General features: G+C 35.0%; 1 protein-coding gene across 11 annotated transcripts in view; it reads left to right on the forward strand.

Annotated features, from left to right (window-relative positions):
* The window catches only part of CCDC171 (coiled-coil domain containing 171), a 190,195-nt gene that overhangs the window by 39,926 nt on the left and 125,483 nt on the right, over positions 1-24,786 (forward strand). For 10 of the 11 annotated variants that reach the window (XR_014880683.1, XR_014880684.1, XM_085214404.1 and 7 more), the window contains 6 exons: positions 10,462-10,564; positions 15,298-15,401; positions 18,180-18,269; positions 20,114-20,314; positions 22,213-22,380; positions 24,291-24,479. Coding sequence is in view for 9 of the 11 variants with exons in the window: in XM_085214404.1 (XP_085070530.1) it covers positions 10,462-10,564; positions 15,298-15,401; positions 18,180-18,269; positions 20,114-20,314; positions 22,213-22,380; positions 24,291-24,479 (855 nt within the window). In the remaining 2 variants the exon portion in view is untranslated. The remainder of the gene's footprint in view (positions 1-10,461; positions 10,565-15,297; positions 15,402-18,179; positions 18,270-20,113; positions 20,315-22,212; positions 22,381-24,290; positions 24,480-24,786) is intronic. The other variant, XM_085214410.1, reaches the window with a different exon arrangement.

Here is a 24,786-nt window from a genome sequence, read left to right on the forward strand (position 1 = left end):
CTTTTTTCTTTTTCCAGAAAACAACTACTTTGAAAGTGTGCCTATAAGACAAAGAGTAACTTGTGTTTACATTTTTTGAGAAGGCAGCAATTTTTAGAAATGGATTATGATTCATTGTAGAGAATGTTACTTCTTTCTACCATGCCCTTTTCAGTCTACAGTCCTTGTTAGCTGCTATTGTAAGCATTTTTATTTCACACAACATATTGTTTTTTACTGCAAACATTTGGCTCTAATAAATAACTAGTTTGAACACGACAATGTAGAGGATATTCGGATGCATTTTACCGAATTGTTTTCTGGAATCTTTGTTTTTTCTCTTTTTTTCTTTTTTTTTTTTCATAACAAACTGGAACCTTCCCTCTGTCTCTGCTCACCCTAATATTGAATAATTATTTTCCCGCTCTTTTGCATAGCAGTAGAGATAAAGCAAATATCTTAGGCATTCCATGTAAAAACTTCAGCTATGTAGAAGCATTTTCAGTATTTCTGTATTTCATAAATATAAACTGTGTTTTAATACTGGACTTCAAATTTCTCCTTTTTTCATCTCCTGGAGCTGAATTTGGAAGGTAAAAGTAGTCGATTCCCTCTTGCTGGTAGATATTGTAATGTCAGTGAAAAGGAAAAGAAGTCCGCATCAGAGGATCTGTAGACATGTTGCTATCTTCTGTTCAGATTATCTGAAAAATAAAGATGTTTTAATGGGTGATGTGTTTGCAGTCTGTAAACGAAAACGTAGTGAACAAGTATACTTGATAATTGCAATTTCCTTGGCTATCGGTAGCCAAATAAGTGAAAATTGGAAATTAGATAGCATTGAATTGGAAAAGAAGCTTGTAACTGCCTTTTGTGGTAAAAATTGCTGAAGGGTTGTGGATTCACGAATGGTGAATCAATATTGTGTGTGATTTCTGTAAAATTCATGTACTTTAGTTCAGACAAGAATTAGTCCATGGAGGTGTATAGCTTACGTTTATAAATAAAATCTGGTTAAGGGCTTAGGATCAACTTATTCTGTCCTCTGGCAGAGTATGATACCTCTGTGTTCTGTAATACAACAAAGATAAACTAAAAATTGCTCTGATGTTTTTTCCCAATGTATTTAGATTTCTTGTATATCAGTCCTTGCTCTTGCCAATGTTTTGGTGCATTTGGTCTCTCAAAATTACACTTGTTGGCCATTTTTACAGTAACTACAAAATTAGTGTGTATGAATGGCAAAGCATTCACTTACTCATGGTTTTACATTTTGCCGTATAGCTAATTACTGGTTTCAGATGGTATCAAATGGTTCTTCCTTTTTAGTTGGAGTTATTCCATACATTGTTCTGATACCCAATTCTTGAACAGTTTCATAACTTATGTTTGAAAACCAAATGAAAAAGAAAGCCTTCTTCATTTTGGGAAAATCTCAGCAGCTTCTTTCATACAAGCAGTAATATAGTAAGAAACAGTTGCTGGCCTAGAGAAATCATTCTATCTGGCATAAAAGCAATATGAAAATAGAAAAGCAACTAAATCCCCGAACTACTATCAGTAATGACTGGTATGTATTCATATAAAATGCAAATTCAGTATGACATATTTCTTCCGTGAACTTTTTGACACTTGCTAGCAACCTCTTTGATACAAGCTTTTGTTTTGTGTCCTTTAGTAATATGATGCTATATCTGACCAAAAAAAAAAAAAAAAAAAAAAGAGCAAATTCTGGTGGCTGGTCTAGGTTTCTGGTAATGACTGAAGTATTTAAATTATGCTTTTGAATTGAACATTACATTATAGAAAGATAAAAAGCAGAATAATTTGTCTCAATTTAAGCAAGTATCTTGTGCAAAGAGCTGATTGTTTTAGTTGTTGCACTGGAATGATTTCAAACCAGAAGTCTATCTTGAGCAGGTAATAAAAATAGTCATCATTTTTGTGGAGTTGTATTTGAGATACCCTATGGGATTAGGGTATTTTATCACCTTGGATGACTTTGTATTTTTCCTGAGACTATGTATTTCTTTGGGAAGCAGGAGTGGCTGTGTGTGGTTTTGTTTATTCAGTCTGGACAGCTTTTTTTTTTTAATTATTTTTTTAAATTTTTGTATTTTTCCCAAAATGAAAAAGCAGAACACTCTGGCAAAAGGTAAGTATATATAGCTTGTCACATAGTGTTATCAGGCGCATACTAAAGTTGTGTGAAAATGCCAGTCTGTTCTCTCTCTTCATTTCCCCTTCTGCTTCCTTGATCTATTTATTACTTTCCTGTATTTTATATTACTGTTAGACATTCTGAATATAGACATTCCACTTCAGGCTTGTAATCTTATATTGGTTTCTAACTGTACTACCATAGTGCAAGTTAATATTTTTGTTTGTAAAATGTTTTGGGAAATATAATCAACTAGTGAAGGCTGTTTGTTTTTGGAGAAGCAAACTTGCACGTGAATCAAATACATTATTTGGAAACTTTTTATGTCAAAAAGAACTTTCTTTTAATGACTCAAGTGAATAGTAAAGTAGTTACACTGCTTTTAATTTTAGATATCAGCGTGTGGTAGAAGTTTGCCAGATATTTGCATGGATTAAATGTGGTAGAATCTGTTGGTATCAAACAAAACTGCTTATGAATGTTCAGCATGAGGAAGCTCTCAAGATTTCCATTGTGTTCTTACTGAGGAAATTGGTCTCAAGCTTGTCATTATTTCCAGCTTGGGCTTTTAGAAATTTTAGCTTGAGGAACAGGAATTTGGAAGAATGGCCATTGTGATTCAGAGCTGGTTTTAAATTGAAACAGTCCCAGCTGTAATCCTGCGCCATTGAAAGAATAAGTGGTGTCTTGAATAGATTTTAATTTTACTTGAGGTATTTACATTTCTGGCACCTAGTAGTGGATGAATATTAATACTTATTACCAGACAGGAGGGAGATGTTGAACCATTATTTTATGTGAAATGTATATTGAAATTTGAGGAACTTGGCAATTCACAGGAGTGCATATTGGGAATTTGCAGTCATGAAGAATAGTGTTTTTTTTAGGGTAAAATTCTTTAATCTGGATGTATTCATTTATTCCCCTTTGTATAGATACTATCAGGAGTAGAATAATTTTATAATTAGCATGTAAGTAATGTAATAGATTACGCCAGAGTTTTTTTTTTTACCTTACAGGATATAAATCTTTCTCTTTCAGTCATGTGTGCAATCATGTGATGTATATTTAGGCTGTCTGTAATAGCCTTGTAAGCTATCTTGAGCTGAAAGTTAGGGCAGGATTGTTAGAGAATCTATTTCATATACATAGGCAATAGCAATTATTCTTTGATACTAACTTTCTAAGTATTGATTGAATAGAACAAAAATTTTTACTACAAATTCTATGGAGTAGAGTCTGCTATTCAAAGGCAAAGATGGAATTTCGTCTAGATAATTTACTATGAATAGAGTTTTTTGTTTCAAGTTAAAAAAAAAAACAACAAAAACCAAAAAAACTCAAAACCTAACACCCAAGGAGTGTTAGTGATTTTTTAATGTTATACTACCTTATTTTTAATGTTGCATTACCTTGTTTTATATTCTTGTTTTGCTTGCCGGAACTCAAGGCAAGAGTGTTCCTACTTCTGTTGTCCTTATTTAAAATGACCAATCAGTTTAATAAATCATATTGATGTCCTAGTGTTTGAAGATAGAAGCCTAAGAAGTACTTTTAAAGTTCTTAATTCTTGAGAAATTTTCTGATTTAAACAACCAGAAAAATGTCCCCCACCAAAACTTGTTGCAAAGTTCTTTGTAGGAAACTAGAATAATTTAAGTTTAAAACTTGAACGTTTTTGATTATTTTTATTTCAAGTTATTAAATCTGAGACACTGTATTTCTTGAGAAATTGGATTTAATTTACTAAGCACATCTTAAAGGCTCCTCTATAGACTTTCAAAAATTCTAGCTAACATAAGAAAACAAAGGAAATTGATGAAGTATCAAGATAACTTGATGAAAAATTAGCAAAAGAGAGAAAGATTGTTATTGGGGATTATTTTAATACTATAGGTAATGCTTGATTACTTAACCATGCTGTAATACAGACTATCACTACTATCACTTGAGTAAAACCAAGTTTTGTTAAGACTGTTTGGAGCAGTCTTTTGTAGCTATTTCTGTAATTGCCTTCCTTTGGCTCTCTTAGGGTCATGCTTGGTAAATGTTCTGATGCTTTTGTAAAGCTTGGAGAAGAGGAGGCTCAGGGGAGACCAGATTGCTTTATAGAGCGACCTGAAAGAATGTTGTAGCAAGGTGGGAGTCAGCCTTTCTTCCCAGATAACTAGTAATAGGAGGAAAGATAATGGCTTCAAGTGGCTCGGTTTGGATATTAGGAAAAATTTCTTCTCAGAAACAGTGGTGGAGTATCAAAACAGGCTGATCAGAGAAGTTGTGGAGTTACTGCCCGTGGAGATTTTAAAGAAAAGGGTAGATGTGGCACTGAGTTGTATCTCTTAGCAGGCATGGTTTGATGGAGGGACTAGGTGATCTTAGAGATCTTTTCCAACGTTTGTGATTCTATGATTTACCTAACCTCTTTTCAAGGAGTAGCTGGACATATGCTGCTGCTTGGTGGCTTTGTGGCACGTGGCTTTTGACACGTGCTCCAGTGTCAACAGATGAGACCTGGACAGAACACTAAGTGACTGAATTAGTCTATGTGTAATAGGATTGCACAGGAAATCCCTATAACTAACTGCAAATAAAGCAGACAGCACTCCTGAGAATATCGCTCTTGGAATAATGTCCAGAGACTGCATGACAGGATTCCACTCTCCTGTATGATAGATCTGGAGTTCTGTTCAGCTAATTTCGGAAGGACCTCAAAGTCTTGCCTCCATGTTTATTCTTAAATGCTATTGAGTCTAACATGTGCACATTTTCAGAATCAAGTCACAGGGGCTATTACTGAAGTGCATATAGTAGTGGTAATATTTACTTCATTCAACATCGTTGTTGACTCTTGGAAAGTACTGAATAAATCAGTGGGAGTTGGCTCCTGGAGCTGATTATGTAATGATACTTAGATAGAAGACTGGTAGTTAATGCGAATACTTTTGCAATCACGGTAATAGGGTATTGTCCAGATAAATGCAAATGCTTCTGGAATATTAAGTGTAATTCTGACAGTGAGTGGAATAATTTGTAAGTAGTAGTTTTCCTACTAATTCAGTGCTTGCAGTTGTCTTTAAATAAGAATAACTAGCATTTGGATTTTTTTTTCCAATGGTAATGAAAAATGTTTGGCTTCTATTTAATCTCTTCAAAAATGCAGTTGTGTTTTCAGATCGATGCTTACGTAAATATATGGTGAAACACATTTTTCTTCCAGAACCTCTTCTGTTCTGAAGGGATGTTTTACGATACTAGGAGCCTTCTGAAGTGGAGAAAGGACTACAATCCAAAATCTATTCTGGATTTCCGAATTACAGCTTTATCACCACATTGTTTGGTTTCTGGCCTTTCATCCTGAATATTTTCAGAGGCAGAGAATTATGTTTGTGAAGAAGAGGAAATAGTTCTAATATGTTTGGAAAATTTCAAATTCTAGGGTGTTTTTTGTTGAGTATAATTAGGCTTCTTTAAATCAGATATGATAGTGGAAATGGTATTTTCTCTAACTAGACTATCCTTTTATCTCTTCCTGAGAGTACCTTCCCTTCAGAATAGTCACACAAAATTGCAGAGTCATTGTTGCTGGCAACAAGGGATTGCTGGCAACAAAGATTAGACAATCTTTGGAGATTGTCTAATGCATTCAGCGTTCAGATCAGGGTCAAGTAAATCAGGTTGCTCAGTACTGTGTCCAGGTAGATTTTGAATATTTACAAGAATAGAAACTCCACAGTGTCTTTGGGCAGCATGTTCTAGTGTTTGACCATTGTCACAGTAAAAATGTTTTATCCTTGTTTTACATGAAATTTCTTGTATTTTAATTGATGTTCATTGATTCTTGTCTTGTTAGTGAGCACCACAAAGAAGTGTCTGGCTCCCTCTTCACTTCCTCTTGTCAGGTACTTACTGACACTGTTAGAATTCCCCTGTGCCTTTTCTTCTTTAGGCTAAATAGTCCCAGTTCTCTCAGCCTTTCCTCACATACAGATTTATTTAATCAGCTTTGGCCCTTTATTAGACTTATTTGAATAAATCTGTGTCTCTCTTGTACTGAGGGGCCCAGAACTGGACCCAGCACTGCAGATGCACCTTACCAGTACTGAGCAGAATGTGAAACGTCATCACCCTTGACCTGCTGCTAATAAAGACCAGGATATCATTGACTTTCTGTCCTCAAGGTACAATGCTGTTTCATTCTCAGTTTCATGACATTTTAGTTCCTTTTTTTTTTACAAGTTACTCCCCAGCTTGAACTGCTACATGGATTTATTCTTTCTCAGATGCAAGACTTTGCACTTCTTGGTTTTGAACTTCCTGAAGTTCCTGTTGGCTCATTCCTCAACTATTTTCAAGTCTTTCTGAAGGGTAGTGCAACGTGTCTGGTGAATCAGTCAATCCTTTGAGTTTTCTACCTGAAAACTTATTAAGAGAGCTCTCTGATCATTATCCCAGACATCAATGAATATGTTAAACATCTGCTAGGATTCTGACTCCATTGGTTTTATGCTGCTGCTTACAGCCCTCCACAGTTGTCCCACAGTTCAGCCAATCTTAAATCTACCTCACTCTCCACTTACCTAGCTTACCTGTGAGGATGTTATGGGAGGCAGTGTCTAAAGACTTATGAAAGTCAAGATAAACAACTTTAATTGCTCTCTCCTTTCTGCCTTCAAGACAGATGGCTCATTGTCAAAGGCTGTCATATTACTTAAGTGAGTATTCCACTTTCTAAAATTCCTGATCACCTCTTTGCCCTTCATGTATTCAGAACTGGTTTCCAGGATTATTTATTCCATAAGTTTTTCAAAAATCAGTGTGAGGCCAGCTGACCTTAAGTTACTCACATCTTTTTTGTCCTTTGCTTTCTTGCAAACTTCAGGATCACAGTGGTGTTCTGAAGAATTTAGAGTGGCTTGTCAATGACATTGGCCTGCTAGCTCAGAACTTCTGAGAGCATCCCGTCAGATCACATGGGTATCTGATCAGTTTGTTCAAATGTTTCTTAACCTTGTCTTCCACTTCTGAAGGTAAGTCTTATTGGTCCAGACTTTACCACTGGTCTTTGGAAACTGGGATTCATGAAAGCAAGACTTAGTATTAAAGACTGTGGTAAACATGGTATTGAGGAAGCCTTTTCTATGTCCTCATTACCAGATCCCTTTCCCACTTAAGCAGCAGGCCCACGTTTTGCCTACTCTTCCTTTTACTATTGATGTACTTGAAGGCACGTTTACTATTGCCATTGCTAGATTCAATTCTGGGTAGATTTTGGCTATCCTAAGTTCATCCCTCTATGCTTTGACAGTGTCTCTGTCTTCCTTCCAGGTCACCTATCTCCGCTTCCATGTCATGTGTGCTTTCTTTATATGTCTGAATGTAGTCAGGAGGTCCTTGTTCATCCTTACAGGTCTTCAGTTGCCTTTGATTTTAAAAGGATTATTTTCAGGGATCACCTCCAACCTGAAGAATGGTTGACCTAAATGATCAAATGGTCGAGCAAAGTCAGCAAAAGGCACACATTTTGTCAGTGCTCTTTCACCTCTTTCTATTGAACTGGGCTATGAAACAAGCTGTCATTTGATTTACCTTTTGAGGTAATCTAGGAAACATTCACACAGGAATGACATCCCGTAATGTAAATGTGGTGATGGATGGAGGTTCTAGGAGAGAAGTAATCTCATCTTCTGGAATTGGAGCTGCCATTTTATTCAGCAACTACAATTGATCGTGTTTGATTTGTATACTCTAGTGGACTCTATTTTCCTTTTCAAAGTAGAGTTATGTGTGCTCACTGTTTTTGACACACTTGAAGAAAAGAAATCTAAGGGAGTTATAGCTATTGCCATGAATGCTATCGCATGGAAACTTGTTTAGAATAGAGAGCTCCACTCTCTTTAGGAGTGGGCCTTGCCGAGTATGAGAGGAAGCAGAAGTTTTAGAAAGGGAAATTCTAATTACCTTTGAGGAGTCAAAAAACAACTTCACAAAGAATTGTGATGTGCTTGAACAGACTGCCTGCAGGGGTTGTCGAATCTCCATCTTTGAGGACGCTCACAACTTTCCTGGACATTGCTCTGAACAGCATAACCTTACTTCAAGCATGGCCCTGCTTTGAGTGGGGAGAAGAACTGGTGACCTCTGGAGACCCTGTCAGCTTAAATTATTCCATGATTTTATGACTCTATACATTCTTACTAGATTCCTGTCAGTGAGACTTAAGAAATTAGATCGATATGTTCAAACATTTTGGACTCCTAACCAGTGTCTGGATTTCCTAACCAGAACATTGTAGTTCACAGTATTTTTCTTCATTTCTAGTAATGGAAGAGAGTGAAAATGGGTTGTAGGAAGTATACTAAATTCTTTGCAGCTGAAGTGTGGAGAAACTGGTGAGTCTGAGGATTTCCCTTTGATCTTTGTTGCTGGTGTAAAAGACTGAAATTGGCATACAGAATATGAATGCAGTTAACAGATAAAGCACAAAGAAGCAGTGAAGACTAAATAAACTGCAGTATTCTGCCTAAATTGTGGTAAGTTAGCCAAAATGAAAAAAAAAACAAAACAAAAAACAAAAAGATGGATGGAAAAAGAACTCTCACAATTGACTTTTCCATGGGAAAGGATTTTGTTTCTGGGAAGGCTGAATTTGACCTTGTCTCTGCTGTGGTGGTTTATGTAAAAAAGAGAATTTATTTTGTTATGATACTGATCATGTTTTTACATTATCTTATTTGTGACATGTGAGGTCTTTCAGATGTTGTCAGTGCGTGAGAGTAAATGAATTTAATATATTCACATCCTATAAACTATTTTTACTGGATTTTAGCAAATACAAGCTCTGTCTGCATACAGAATTCTACAGAGTAAGAATTAAAACCTCACTTTTTAAATATATGGAAGTGGTTTGGAAATTTTTTATGAAGAGTAGTACAAATTCTCACATAAGGAAAGGCGTGTAAATGCTACAGGGAACCTAACATTGAAATACACATATGAATAATATATTAGTTGATATACAGTACATATAATTAAAATTGAAAGAGTAAAGCAAATTTATAAAATATTTAAACTGAGTAGTGAAGAACACTGCAGAGAATTAAATACATGTCTTTTTTTTTTTCTTCTTTTTTTTTTGCCTGCCAGTTATATACTATCAGTATGTAGAAGTTCTCTGAGGAAGGATGTTTTCCATATTTAAGAAATTGATAGGGTATTTACATGTGCAGTGAAGCATAACTAAAGCAATAGTTTATAGATATTATAGAAAACAGTAGGATTTTTCTCACTACAACGAGGATAATCTTTTGTAATCAAGTAGAAGTAGAAATTACTAAAATGGGCGCTAAGAGTTTATAAAATAGTAATTAAGAATGGTGAGTCATCTTTGAACTTAACCTTTGTCATTACGGAATTATGAAATTATGAAATTAATTACGAAAAATTATTTAAGTCTCATTTTGTCTTTTTAAAAAATCTCCTTAGATATATCACATCTTGTCTGTGGTCTTCTAAAATTATGCATTTTGTTGAGAAATCAGCCCAACAGGATGTTAGTCTTGTCTAGAATTGTGGATGCATCTGTAATAATAGTCCTTGAAAGCTGCGAGCTTTAAAATCAAATATAAATTGAAAGAATGATTTGCTAGTCTTTAAATTGTGTTGATTAAAAACTCCTCTATAGTACAGTTAAACTTAATGGAAATCCAGTATCTTAGTTTGAACAAGTTTCAATGAACAGCTTTTTTTGAGAAAATTCAGAGCTAGAAGCTGATGACCTCTGCTGCTTCATATTCCATCCATAAGGAAGAGTTTTTGAGATTGAAGAAATCACTATCGAGCATGAAAGATACTAACAACTGAAGTAGACAGATTTGCAATGAGAATAGGTGTGGGATTTGACAGAGTGCCAAATAATGAATTTCTAGCCTGTCTGCCAGTAGTTTGTTGTCTTTCTGGATGTCCTTGTAGGTTATAACAGTAGATTTCATTGCTTTCATTGTTGGACAGTGGTTAATTAGCAGTCATTAAGATATTTTTAAAGCAGCAGAAGATTAAGACTAGTTTTAAATACAATCATTTTTTATTTTTGTTTTCACTACTTGGAGCTTATGCTTCTATTTTAAATAGATTTCAAGGTTCCATAAAACTCTGTTAATTATTTATGGTGATATTAGCTTTCTTGACTCAAGAAAAGGAGTGACAAATATAACATGAATTTAAATTTCAATGACAACAAGAATATTGTGATCTGTACTGCTTATGTTTGCTATTTTAATAGATTTCTTTTTTCCCCTCTTGTTTGCATCTCCTGTCAAATAAAGGCCAAGAAACACCAGGTCTTTGTAACAGAGACATACGAAAACAACATGATGGAGCTGAAGTTACTCTTGGACAGCTTTGCTATGTCAGGCCAGCGGACAGCAGGTTAGTTGAAGGTATAAAATGACAGATGCATCTGTCAATGTTCCAAAGTCACTACATTGTGGGAATTCTGCAGATGCCTCTTGCATTCCCTCTTCTCAACATGCTTTGATTTGATGACATGATAAGAGCAGTTCTCACAGCAGTCAAATGGCCTTGCTAGCTGAGAAAGGGTGACGGAATGTGGACTTGCTGTTGTCAGCCCAGAGCTTGATTTACAAATGCTGGGGTGTATATGATCGGTCAGAAAAGGGCTCACTTGCTGAGCTCTAAATCCAACTGAGAAAAAAGTCCTTACAGTATACCTGCAAAGGGAACAGATGTTTTGCCTGAACTGAGCCAAATTCAGAGGCAACCTTCAGCAACATAAAGGTCATATATTCAAAAAGGTTCTGTAGGACACATGATATAACACAATACTTTTTACTGTTGATTCTGCACTAGTATTGTCTTGCACTCATTTGTCTAATATGAAACAAAAAATATTTTTCTGTTCTCATTAAATGAATTGTAAGTTAATGTTTGTCACTCAGCAAACTGCCACGTGCTTAAACATTCAAAATGGTGGCTAGGAAATTGTATTTTAATGTGGAAGGTGTTAATTTCTTTTTAAGTGAAACAGTACACTTTTTCTATTTTAAATTATCTAAAAATAATTTTAGGTATATAGTTCCTGCTAGACATGAAAAACTTCCAACTGCCAGAGCAAATAAACTGGGACAAAAAGCAAAACAGATAAAAAGTTGCTTAAAGGGGAAATGAATTTATTTTATTTAAACTGTGATGATAGGTTTCTGCACTGTTGAGTAGCAATAGGTGTAAAAGGTGGTTTAGCACATCTAAGGAAGAATGTGTGTATATACATATATATATAAGCATCTTTTTTAGGAGTTAGAATGGTACTGTTAGAATGGAATAGAGAAACCTGAGACTTCTCATCCTCAAAAACCTAGCCTTGCATTTGTGATAAATTGCTTTCATCATATCGGTTATAAAACTTTCATTTGGAAACTGGATACAGATTTATTCTGTAATTAAAAAATGTAATTCTTGTGGGCAACATCATAATAGGTTCTGTAGGTTTACTGTAGATATGTCAGACTGAAAAGCTCTTCAAAACTTTGTTTTCCTCATTCTTGCAAAGTTCCACATGCCTAGAAGGGATTCTGCAGTTCTGGAGGGAGCTGGATGCTGCAGCCAATGCATAGTTGCAAAGCAGTAATTGTCTTCTGAGTAGGTTTTCTGCTCACCCATGTGATAAACCCTCCCGACAATGGTTTTGACCTATCTTAGCTGTGATTTGAGAATTTCAACATTAATTTGCTTTGTTGTTTCGAGTAAACTTTGAAAGAGCTTATTTAAAGAGAACTGGATGTTGAGTAGGGTATTTGTTCTACAGTTTTGCTGTGCTTCAGGGTGTGAAATTTTTAGCAAGCATTTTTAACACTATTACCCTAATGTGTTGTACTTATGAATTTATTATGTAACAATTTATTTCATTTAAAAAAAAAAGTCTTATTTTAAATGATAATGCCTTGTTGTCAGTAAAAGTGAAAATCTTCAATAAATTGCTGTAGTCCAGTTGGCAGAAGTGGGAAATTAGTGCTACATGAGCAGTTTGTTGGGAATTCTTTCTGTTGCATTTTTTAAGCTTCCATCTCAAATGGTTAATGTTTTACTAAAAATCTGTCAATATTAAGAGTTCAGCCTCACCATTTAAGTGCTGATAGTTGTGATGCTTTTTGAGCTACGCAGGAAAAGGAGACTTTATATTTGTTAGATTAAGAAAAAAGTATTTTAAAAAGTTATTTTTTCCATTTTCATTCCCAAAAGAAAAAGCATTAGCCTACATCTTCCTCTTTTCAAGTAACCTTCGTAAGCATTCTTCAGTGTTGTTACTCTTGCTGGCCAGTTTGCATGATAAGTTTGTCTCTATTCAGTTTGTTATGTTTTGTAATTATTCAACCATGGGACTTGTGCTTGGTGAAGATTGTCTTAATTTCAGGGGGGAAAAAAAAAAAAGTGGTTGAATTAATCTGGGGAAAACAAGAAAGTGAATTGTCTGTGAAGAGGTGGGAGTGTTAGCTTCTTGAGTCAGTAGAAAGTCTGAAAGAGTGGCTTTAAAAGTTTTCTCACCTATTTACCTCCTGTCAGAATTCTGTAGAACCTGGTATCTTCTCAAAATTCTTCCCTGAAGCTCTTAGATGTCACTGGGCAAATGCTTCAAGTAATGTTTTTTAATTCCTCATTGCTGAAGAAGGGCCAGTAAGATAATGCCATTTGGATTATGTTGCATGTCTCTTGCAAAATTGTATAGACACAGACAAATTTTGGCCAGTATTGGAAGTGCAGGCTTGTTTTCAGCTAATGGAGGGAGGTGGAATCTGGTATTTCTGTTGGCAGGCTGAACTGCCTAGAAAATAGGGTTTCAGTAAAGGCAAGGAATGTCAGGATAGAAAGTTTACTGGCAAAAGTCTGTTCTTGGCAGCAGTTATGTAAATTAAGACAGTTCAGAGACATGTTTCAGGGATGGCATTGCAGTTTGGGGCTTCAGAAATGAAGATAAATTATTTGGAGAGGTTGTTGAAAAATACATATTGGAAGACAACCCCTAGACTGAATTAATGAGTATTAAATTGATGATAATTGTGTATTACAGCTTCTTTGGAGTGAAAAATATAGAAGAATAATACTTCTTTTTTTTTTTCTTTTTTCTTTTTTTCTCTGTGCAGTAGTATCGGTGCAAAATGTTCCTACAGTGGGTAATAGAAAGAAGTCTTGAGACAGCAGGATTGGGGTCCTGGGCATTCCTTGCTTTAGCTGTGGTGACAAAACATTTTTTGTTTTTTTTTCATGTTGATTTTAAATGTAACATTTTGTTATCTGTTCTAGAATTCAGTTTTGGTTTAGGGACTTCCACTGAAAAGATCTGGCTTTTCCCTGACTCTGTAGACCTTTAGAAGCTCCAGTAAGTACCTACTTGCTGAAGGTACTTGATATTACAGGGGAGCATTCTGTGCTTGAGATATGCATTCTTTCTATATTCACTTTTTTATGCTGTAGAGTAGACCTTGCTCCCATGACTGAAAGAAAATTTACAAATCTAGATTTGTTTTTCAAGGTGTGACTTCCACAGTTACGGCTGGCTAGCAAGAAGTGTTAGTGTCCAATCTGAATGGTACTCAGCCATATTCTATGCTTCTTTGTGCTCAAGGGCTGGGAAATAAGCCCATAATTAAAATTTCAGGAAAGTCATTGGCTTCCTATTTGCATGTATGTGTAGATAGCAATGGTGTGTTGTATGTAATCTGCAGGATAAATCATTTTTGTATAATACATGGAGTAATATATCATTTGGAAACACTAGCCGTAGTATTCTTAAAATTAAAAAAAAATGATATCCAACAACTTTTAAATCTGTAAGGACACCTTCACTGAATGGCGGAATTTTATGGAGGACTTTGACTGACCCAAGAAGAAGAGTTTAGTGCCTAATTTGTCTTTATGAGCCACCCTGGATAAACTAAGGTAGTGGAAAAGTAAGTGTCAAGGATATCATTACAGGTTTGGACTTCAGATATGTTATTTGAAGAGCTTACTGAAAAATAGAGTGAGAGGCAACCCCTAGATTGACTTAATCGGTATTATTTTAAATTGTTGATAATTGTGCATTACAGATTAATTGGAGCTAGAAGTATGGAAGAGCGATACTTTTTTTTTTTCTGTGCAGTAGGATCACTGCAGAATGTTCCTACAGTGGGTAACCTGTGCATCCTTAACTTTAAAGCTTGAGGAAAATATATTACTATCTGTTACAAAATAGATTTCTAAGTGTTGCATACTAATATTAACAAATTGAAGAAGAGGAATTTGTCAGTAATCTGCTGTTTTGATGTAGTGCCAGAAAAAAAATGGGGAATTTTGTTCATAGAAGTTTAATATCAGCTGTGATGTCATCTCTTGATCAGAACTGTGATGTTTTGCTTTCTTAGCACATTGTACTACAGGCTTTGGAATGTTCAAACATGTTCGTAAGTCCTAATTAAGGGCACCAGATCAGAATTTTCTGTCTAAAGGTTTAATAAGTAAATGTAGTGTGTGTGTATAATGGATGTATCAACATGAAGATTTATAATTGAAACATTATAAAGGACTCTGCAGACAGATAATATTTTTTATTATTATTATTCTTTCCTTTGGAATGAAATTGAAAATCATTTAAAAGGTTTTTAAGAGTTGTCCAAGCATAACAGTTGTGTGATCTTTGGCTCAGTAAAGTTTTGAGTAAATGATGTACTACACTGTAATTTACATGCTTAGTCACAACAGTGGAGTAATGTCAAAAAAAGTGTAATGTTCTTAACTTTCAGGCAACATGTTTTTCAAGGTGTGTTATTGTGTGGTTTTTAATGCTGGCTGGTATGACTGAATAACAGAGATTTGATCGCCGTAGAACTTGTGCATTGCATACCAAATACATTAAGTAAAAATATAATTCAGAATTTACAGTTCTGTATCTTGTATTAAAGCTTTTATACAAATGTTTTCAGCTGTATTTATTATGAAAGTGTGACTATCCAGTTTTATCTTCTGTGGACTGCTGCTGCTGTTGTTCAGTGTTTTGTATTGTCATTGTAGCCCTAACTTCATTTTAATTTTAATACCTCTCATCTAGTGTGAGTAGATTTTTCTCTGTGGCTTTGTGGGCTTAATTTTCATTCTGTATTTTTCTTTAGGCACTTGTAAGGATAAAGATAAACCTTCAAGCCTCTCTGTCCTTGAGACTTTGAGGTGTACCTTGACAGCTTACCAAAACAAGCTGGAAGACACATCTAATGAGGTAACACTTGCACTGTTTGGCTCTATACGTATTGCCTTCGGCCTGCAGCAGTACATGTGCTTTGCTTGCAACAAAGGTCAGAAGAGAGGGAATGCTGACAGCTTCACATATACTAAAAGAAATAGTCTCTGTCACTATTGTTTCTCTAAGCTTGCCTTACAGTGAAGTTTCACTTACATTTGGGAGGAAAGGGAAGAAGAGTGTCTTTTTTTTCCTTTTTTGTGTTTTTTTTTTTTTAATGTGTTTGGCTTATTATTTTTAATAAACAGTCATGGAAATAGTTCTTCTGAATCTCTGATTTTGGTTAAAAGAGAGTGTAAGACTTCGATGGGCTGTGTATAACACAATAATCCTGAATGCCACTTGAGCCTCAACAGTCTTTGATATCAGATATGCATATATGCACCCTGTTGTATATTTTGGAAGTGGCATACTTTGCTGAGATTAGTGAGTTTATTATGAAGTCTCTTGTTTTTGGTGATCTCCTGCAGTCTTTTTAAGTAAACTGGTACATTGGCTGTAATTTCATTAAGATATCTAAGATGACAATTGATACATTTCAGTTTCGTGAGTCTTATCTTTGATTAAAAAAAAAAAAGAATGCTTTTGGTAGAATTCTGCTGACCTTTTATTTCACTGTCTGAAAAGTCACAATCTTGCATTTATTTTCTCATTTGTATTGCTAATGTGATTAAATTAATCCTCTTGGGTTTAAATGTTTTATGAATTTGTGGCTTTAAAGGCTGTGGAGAGAAGTTAAATACACTCTTCTGAAGCTTTTTTGTACAAAATTGTAAATAGCTTATCTTTGGATTAAGTTAGCAAGTACGGATGATGAAGGTGCAATAAGATTGTAAAAATGCCAGTAGTGATTTTTCATTCCTAAGTTTCATCTTTTGTTTTTACACATACACAGCCTTGCTGTGCCTTCATAATGTTAAAAACAAAACTGTCTCATCTTCGCCCCTCTTACTGGAAAAAGCCTGGTATCCTGGAATACCGTTGAGTTTGTTCAATGGGTGCAAAAATAAGTAACCATGGAAACAATTATACTTTAGTAAACAGCAAGCACAGTTAGGACTCTCCCAGTGAGATAAGAGAACTGACGTGTATAGTCATTATGAAAGTCTTCCGAGACCCAAGTCTGGGAGCTGCAGAGTAACTAGGAACATATTACCCACAGCGAATTGTTATTTGGGAGGAGGAATGTCACGTGATATGCAGCACAGTTGAAAAGTCGACTCAGCAGGCTTTGGCTTGGTGATGTGCTTTGTTGTGAAACTGTGCCAGAGACAGCAGTGGGGAGACCAAGGGGGTGGCTGCTAAGAAAGCAAAGTGAGTATTCTGACAGAAAGAAGAATGAACTGTCAAGGAAAATAAATCGCAAGCAGAGCAGGACCAACTGATGACCTGCCACAAGACTTCCCAGTAGGACTGTGTGTGACTGACCCTGAAGTTGTCATACGGAGCCAGAGATCACTGAGCACCTTCATTGTGCACAGAAAGGGCAGAGCTCTGCCCTTTTTCATTCTCCCTGCCCGCATAAATAACAGTGCTTTTGGCTTCTTGTGTGTTGGATATGTTTAGTAATAAAACTGTTCCCTATAATACAATAAAACTAAGAGGGACGATAGAGGGCATTGTGCAATAAAATAGGGTGTTTTATTACGCACTACTTAGGATTTAGTTTAGAAGAATTGTGGAGCAGTTATTTTTATAGTGAGGTTTCCAACATGATCACGCATAGTGATGAAATTATTAATGTACACTTACATCTGTGTGTACATGTGAAATCTGCTGATAGACTTGGCATTTGTCACCTTTAGCTTAAATTGTTAAACGTTAGATTAAATGGTCTACTTTGGTTGTGTGACTGAAAGGTGTACACATGTTTTGGTTTTGACAGAAAATAAGCTTTTGACTTTTTGTATAGTGCACAGGTTAGAATAGGTTTGGGAAGAGAGAAAAGGCTTCTAAACTAATAAAATTACTGCATTCTATAATGTACTGCAGTTATTTCCTTAGTTTTTTGCCAGGTCTCCTTATTTGAGATAGAACAAAAATATAGGCTCCAGAATAATTAGTGAATTTTGTAAATGGAATATTTGAGTTCTGAGTTGCTTCTGCGTGCTCAGCTGTGAGGAGTAACCTTTACTATAGTACCTGTATATTTGGTGCTTAATTTCAGACAAACGTATTATTAACTACGTTGTAACACAGATTGTAGTGGTGTTTCTGAAAGTGAAAAATGAAGCTGGTATACATACTAGTCATGACCTACCTCTGAGATTAAGAAGGTTATTTCTAATACCCCAAACTGTTCAGTAGTTATTGTACCTCTCTTGAGAACATTGCTACTTCTTCAGGTTATGTGAGTGCTATGCTGCCCTTAGTAAAAAGTGGAGACTACTCTCTACCTGGACACCTTCTGTAGAAGGCCACTGACTTTGAAAACTTGTTTTCTGAAACCACTCCCTAAATCATAATCTAAATTTATTACATTTCAGACACACTTCAGAGTCCTTGTTTTTGTAAGATGTTTTGAGATGAGAGGGTTAATAATGGGCTCAGTTTGGGATTTTAACCACTACTATTTATCTTTAATAACTGTAAAAGAGTTTTTGGTTCCTTTTTAATGGCACATTATCTAGGTTGTAGAAAGCGTAAATATTGTCAAAGGAATTGAAAACAAATTTATTATAAATAATTCTTCCTTTATATTCAAGTTATTATGTTGCTTTTCTCTAACAGTCTTTTTGACCTTCATGTTTTTCACAGCTTAAGAAAATGAACACTTTGTGTGAAAACACAACGAAAGAGCTTGAGATATCCAAAAACAAAATGTATGTTTTAAGTCAAGATCTTAAGGTATGGTTTAATGAACTTAACATTGAATTTAAAAGTTCTGCAATTAGTATCCTTCTAGATTTAAGTTATCTTTTTGTTTTATCAAAATAAGTCTCTATATCGTTGTGTTCTGTTAAGCAGACTAATTACCTAGCAAGCTAGTTTGAAGTCATGCTGCCTTATCCTAGTCACAACTTGAGTCTCTGCAACTGACCATTCCAGTCATCTCACTTCTGAAATAATTTGAGATATTTTTTTTTTATTTGTCAAGCATTGTTTTATATTGAAATGAATGTCAGTATTTTTTTTCTTAACTAGCTGTATCTACTTTTCTGAAGAAATCTAAAAGGAAAGGAATTATTTAATTACCTCTGCACACATGAAAGAACATTTTATTAAGGATGTCCTTCCCCAATTTTTGTATATCAGATGTTAATATCAGTATTAGGTATCAAGTTAATGCATAGTACAAAATTACTTATAATAAAATATACTTGGCAGCTGCTAAAAACACTTCAGAACTCATTTAGTAACTCTTCTCTTTACTTTCAGAATAAGAAGATTTTTATTGTTTTTTGAATAAGGAGGATGTTTGCTTGTTTGTTTTTTGTTTCTGTTTTTGGCTGATATATTACTTTTGTAATGTCCTGTCTGGTTACCCTAGTGCCCAGGGGACTGAGAAAGTCCTGAGGTTGTGGTTAAATTTAATCTCCCAGTTGATAGAATATTATATTATTGCCAAAATAAGATGTCTTTACTCCCAGTGTTGCTGAGATTCTTTTGCTGGGGATATTCTGCTTTATCACATCAGTTTAGTTGCAGATATTTTTGCAACATACACTGAATCTTCATATTAGCTTATAGTTGGACACGATCTCTTCTAATTGGTTATTTCTTTAGCAGTTAATTTATGTTCAGGATGCATAAGACTACTTCTTCTGTTATAAGTTATTTTAAAATACTAGGTGCTTTGTTTTTTCCTGATGTTATGCAACAAATATATGTATTCTTCATGGAAAAAATTGAGTTTGCTAAATGCATGCTTTATATGCAGTACAAAAATTTCTTTAAGTCATTGGTAATAAAATTCAATAAGTATTTGTTAGAAATTTGCCAATGCTTTAATCTTTAAATATTTTCATTAAGAAGAAAAGTTGACATTGTCTAATGAATTGTCTTTTATATTTCCTGTGTAAGCAGCTATGGTCTTATAGAAAATAAACAATGCTTTCATTTTGTTTAAGAAAAGCAGCGTTTTAACAGCCTGTAGCAGTTCCAGAAGTCCAGTGCTTATAGGAACGGCAAGCATGTGTATTTATTCACTCCATGTCAGCAAATTAATAAATTCTTTGTTTACGAGTTTGGTCTTGGTAACATGAAAGTACTTGTAACCAATTCTTAAACAGTTTGTTTTCATGGTCACACCTCCAAAGGGACTCCACCAGCTGTTATTATTTTTTCCATACCATAAAGAGTACAATTGTTTACAGTAGCTGTTCATGTTGTCCACCAACCTGACTGTAATGGATCAGAGATTTACTTATGAAAATAATGTGTCTTTTCAGTGTCTTTAAGAGCAGTCCACTCTGCTGAGGATAATTTATGTTCGTGATTTTTGCATTCTCATTTGGAGAGAGAAACTGGATTCTGAATTGAGAAGGAAATGTTGTCATACCATGGTGCTTTTGACTTTCAGAGATACATTTCTGATGTTGTTTAGTTCACAGTTATGTCAACTTTGAAAAATCTATTAGTAGCAAGATTGTAGATAGATGTCAGACTGGAGCCTTCAGCTGCAGAGCTCTGGAGTAATGTAGCATTTCATGGAAAAGAGTTCTTACCAACCTTTCTGTTCTCTTCTACAGGAAGCACGGGATAAGCTGGCTGATGCCAATAAAGAGTTAAATCATCTGCATACTGAGTGTGCAGACAGAACAGCTTTAATAGGAACTTTACAAATGGAACTACAGAATGTGCTGCAGTGCTGGGAGGAGGAGAAAGTACGTGCCGCAGAATCTGAAAATGAAATCCAGAAGCTTACCAGGGCTTACCAGAAGGATATGGAGGTATTACCAGAGACAAGACGACTGTCAAAAAGAGTCTTTATTTAATCTCACTTTATACATTTACATACATTAGATGGTTACCTTTAGACTTAACAGATTTATCCCAAAAATATGATTTTAAGATACGTATTCTGAAATGTGTATTTAATATCTACAAGATCTCAGGATATGTTCTTTCTCCTTCCATCTGTATTGGAACTAATATCTTAACTCTTCTGGTATTTTGAATTTTTGAACAACTGAGTTTATTTAAATAGCTATACCTGATGAACATTAATTTTTCTTTCAGCTTGAAAGTCAGTGGAAATATTCTATACACTAGAACATATGGTAGTGTTGTCTTCACATGTTGTTAATTACTGATTCACATAGCAATAAATAGTTAGGAAATGCGAAATTTAAGTAATTTTGCCTGCCTGACCTGAAAATTCTTCTTTGCAACTTGTTAGCTTATTGTGGTTTACTCTAAGTGGGAATTGCTTCAAAACTTTTTATTTCAGAACTTTTTTCTCCATCTCCTTGTATTTGTTTACAGATGTTGATTTTCTTGCTTTCTTTCACCCTGTAAAGTAGTTCTGTATTAGCAATAGCAGTGATTTTCTTTATCGTTGTTGTCCATATTGAGCTCATTACTTTCACAAATTTAAATATGCATGCCAATTTGAGTAAAAAGGAAACATTCTTTCCACCTTCCTAGCAGTGCGGTATTTAAATAGTGTCCACATGAAGCAGCTGGAATTGTTATACACATCAGATACTGATTAAAGTGAAGGAAACTAGAAGCCTGGTTATATTGTAAAGTCAGCATGTCTACTGAACTGTGGTTGCGTTCAACATGTGTGAATTGATTTGAGGTCTTGGGATCCCTTATTTTCATGCCAAATGTATAATTATCATCCTTGGTTTATCACAGCTCTAGCAAAAATGCAGTGATGGTGGCACACTGCAGTTCCCTCGGGGAGTTAAAAGATCTGCCAGAAATGAAGTTAAAACAAACTACTTTTTTTTTTTTCCCCTTGGCCTAAAACACCATGAAATAATTGTGAGAAAATGCACTGAAATGCAATGGAAAAGAGTCAGAAAAAACAGTCTCTCAACTCAGTTGTCCGCAATTCCTTGATTTAAAGCCTCATCCAGAGCCTCTGGAAAACAATGGGAACCTTTCCACTGGTTTATTGACTCTGAATAAGGGCTCTGTTCTTGTGGCTATTTAGTACAGCTTTCTATCATTTTCTTAATGAAGGCTGTTAAGTTGCATATATGTACTAAAAGGATGAAGTCTGGAATTTCCATTGCCTGCTTTTGCTTCTAATGAGGATTTATTACATATCAATTTATTATATCACTGACTAAAATCAGTATAAATGAGAGAGATGTCGGTTGTGAAATTTTACCAATGAAGCTGTAAGTCTGCTTTGTCTAAAAATTTGACTGTACACATTTCACACAAAAGAAATTTTTGAACGATTGTAGTCTCAGTTGTTTGAACAGTGTTTTGTGCTGCTCAGCTATGAGACCGCTTTCTGTGTGCTGTACAGATATTGGAGGTAAGTATGGCTTGAATGTACCTGGAAGTATTAAATGCAATTTCATCAATCATGTTACTGATAGCACTAAAATTTTTAGCAGCGTCAGGTTGCATTGGTTTTGAGCACTGCAAGACTGGGTTTTCTGTATTTATATGGTATTTCTAATCATACAGATGTTGTACAAACTGTGTTCCTATTCTAACTTTAATATGTTTGACTGCGCATATTAACAGTATTGCCTTTGAGAAGGTTTGAGAATGAGCTCTTATGTTTTTTTTTTTTTTGTTTTAAATCTGTGTTACTACAAGTGTGATGTATCTTTTTGGATTCTAGTTCATAGTTAACAGTTGATTTTTGTTTTTGTCTCAGGAGAAGCTAACCTTCCTTCATGGCTTGTACCAGCATTTGGTAGCAGGCTGCGTGCTTATAAAACAACCAGAAGGCATCCTAGATAGATTCTCTTGGTTGGAGCTTTGTGCAGTCTTGCAGGAGAATGTTGATGCCCTGATCTTAGACCTCAACAGGGCTAATGAGAAGGTAAGTGTCCTTAGGCACCAGCTACCTCTATTAAATTCAGTGACATTTGTCCACATCACAGTATCATTAAAAAGGACTGACATTCATCTTATTTCAAAAAGAATTTGGGCGTTAATAATTCAATACCATTAATTATGGCTTGTCTACAACTCAGTTTGATGCCATTGCTGTGGGCATGTAAAAGTGACTGAAGTCTGTATGAAGTCTCTAAGCTCCGCTTTCTGTGCAGGACATGCTAATAGTACTAGCCAATATTAGCCACAGGGACCTAATTAAAAGAAAATAAATTAATCTTACTGATGAAGCAATTCAAAGAACTTAGTCATTTACACTAATAAAGCAAGTCTTTATTTTAGCATAAAACAGAAACAAAATGCACTTATTTTAGGAACATCATCTTTAAATTATGTGCTTAAGATTCAGATATACTACTGGCAGAAATGCCTGTGTATTTTTTGTTTAATTATAACTTCTTGACCATGAGATTTGTATTCAAAAATACAATAGAAAACAGTTATTTCTGTGAAGTATGTCAGTGTGTGCTAATATTTGTTCAAGGAAGGAACTGCATTTTTCTGAGTGACTTCAATGTTACTAAGCTTATGTGGCCCTTCTTCATGGAAATCTCTACATTTTTTAGGGAAAAAAAAAAGTGTTTTAAAATGACTTAAACTGGCTCTTCTGGCTAACACATGCCACTCTTTAGTTTCAGTTCATGTTCTGACACCTTCGATCAGGGCAGTCCTAGACTGACATGGTCTAGTAGAATGGTTCCAGGTCCTGATTGCTCTGGACATGTTGGTATTGAAGCATCAAAAGGGAAAGGCTCTTCCAGAATCTTCTCATCTGCTAGAATTGTGGGCAGACTTGAGACAGAGCTCGTTAACAGAGAATTATTCTGACTCTTCCCATTATTTGTTAAATAACCTAACAGTCAATCAAAATTACTACAGATACATAGATTAGAATAAATTCTGGACTATGCAGACTGACTGTACAGGCAAAATTTCTATTTTCATTTCAAAATAGAGGTGGAAAGAAAGCAGAAGTGAAGGGAGTGAACATTGTTGGCAGTGACTCTAGGTATATTTTTCTTCTTTCAGCTTTTTAGTAAGCTTGTTGCAATTGATTAAGTGGGCTGTATGGCTGTTGTCACAAACTTATCAACTTTTTAAGGATTTGAGGCAGCCTTGCTGCCTGTGGCCTACCTGTTCTCTGAGAACAAAATTTTTCTTCTGCTCTGTCATGTGATTGATTTGAAAAATACATTGCTGGTACTCTTTTGTAACAAAATATATGTACGTGTATTTAGAGATTATTGTTAGTTTCATTCATTCCTCCATTAGTTTGCATGGGAACTGAGAAGTTGAATTGCAGAGTGAAGCCCTTAATGCTCATTGGAATCACATCATAATCTAGTGAGCTACTTTTGAGAAAAATCTTCTGTACAGTTCTTGCAGTCACATTCATACTCAGTGTATGAAAAGCACTGGTTTTTGAAGGAAAGAAAAAATAAAATTAAGAACTGCTTTTTTTCATTATTGCTTGCAGTTCTTGCAAGCTACTAGAGGACTAGTATGATTGAATTACTAATTCAGCAATACAAGATTTAACTTTTTTTCAATGTAAGCAAGAGATCTCCAGTTCAAATTTCCAAGAAAGAAGGCAGCAGTTATCTTCAAAAAAGAACAAAGATGGCTAGAATAAAAGCCATTGTTCTAACATATGTCTTGCAAGATTCAAGAAGGTGTTCTGTCATGAAAGGCTTTTTACTTTTCATAAATATGTTGAAGAAATTAAAATTTAGATTTTATGCTGGAAGAGTCTGTGCTTAAATTAATATGTACAGTTAAAGTCAAAAGGTGTGTATGTGGGGAGATAATGTTTCTTTTTAAACACCTGTCACACAGATATCTCATCTAGAATATGTTTGTAAGAACAACTCTGATACTATGAAGGAGCTTCAGCAGAGCCAGGAAGATGATATTAGCAAAATGGCTGAGCAGATGAAAGCACAGGAAAGCTGTTGGCAGAAACAAAAAAAGTGCCTGGAACAGCAGTACTCAGATCTCCTTGGGGAAGTTCATGCAAGGGCACAGGTATGGTGCTGTGAACTTCTCTGATTTTTTTTCCTTGTAAATATTTAATGGACTATTTCAGAAGCTTGAGCATCTAACCAATTACAGATTATTTGGGAATTTTAGTGTATTTTTAAAATAATGAAAAAAAAATACTGCATCACTACAGCAATTGTGCTAGTTTTAATTTCTCTCAGAATAGGAAACAAATGACTATCTAAATACTGTTTATTTCGGTCTAGCACTTACTAGTGACTTTTTTTTTTTTCTTTACAGCTAAAGGTGTAAGATTTAAATTGCTTGTATTAGAAATTGTGTAGTACAGCAG

This window comes from Meleagris gallopavo, chromosome Z (genome assembly GCF_905368555.1).
Source record: "Meleagris gallopavo chromosome Z, MGAL_WU_HG_1.1, whole genome shotgun sequence".
Classification (NCBI taxonomy): Eukaryota; Metazoa; Chordata; class Aves; order Galliformes; family Phasianidae; genus Meleagris; species Meleagris gallopavo.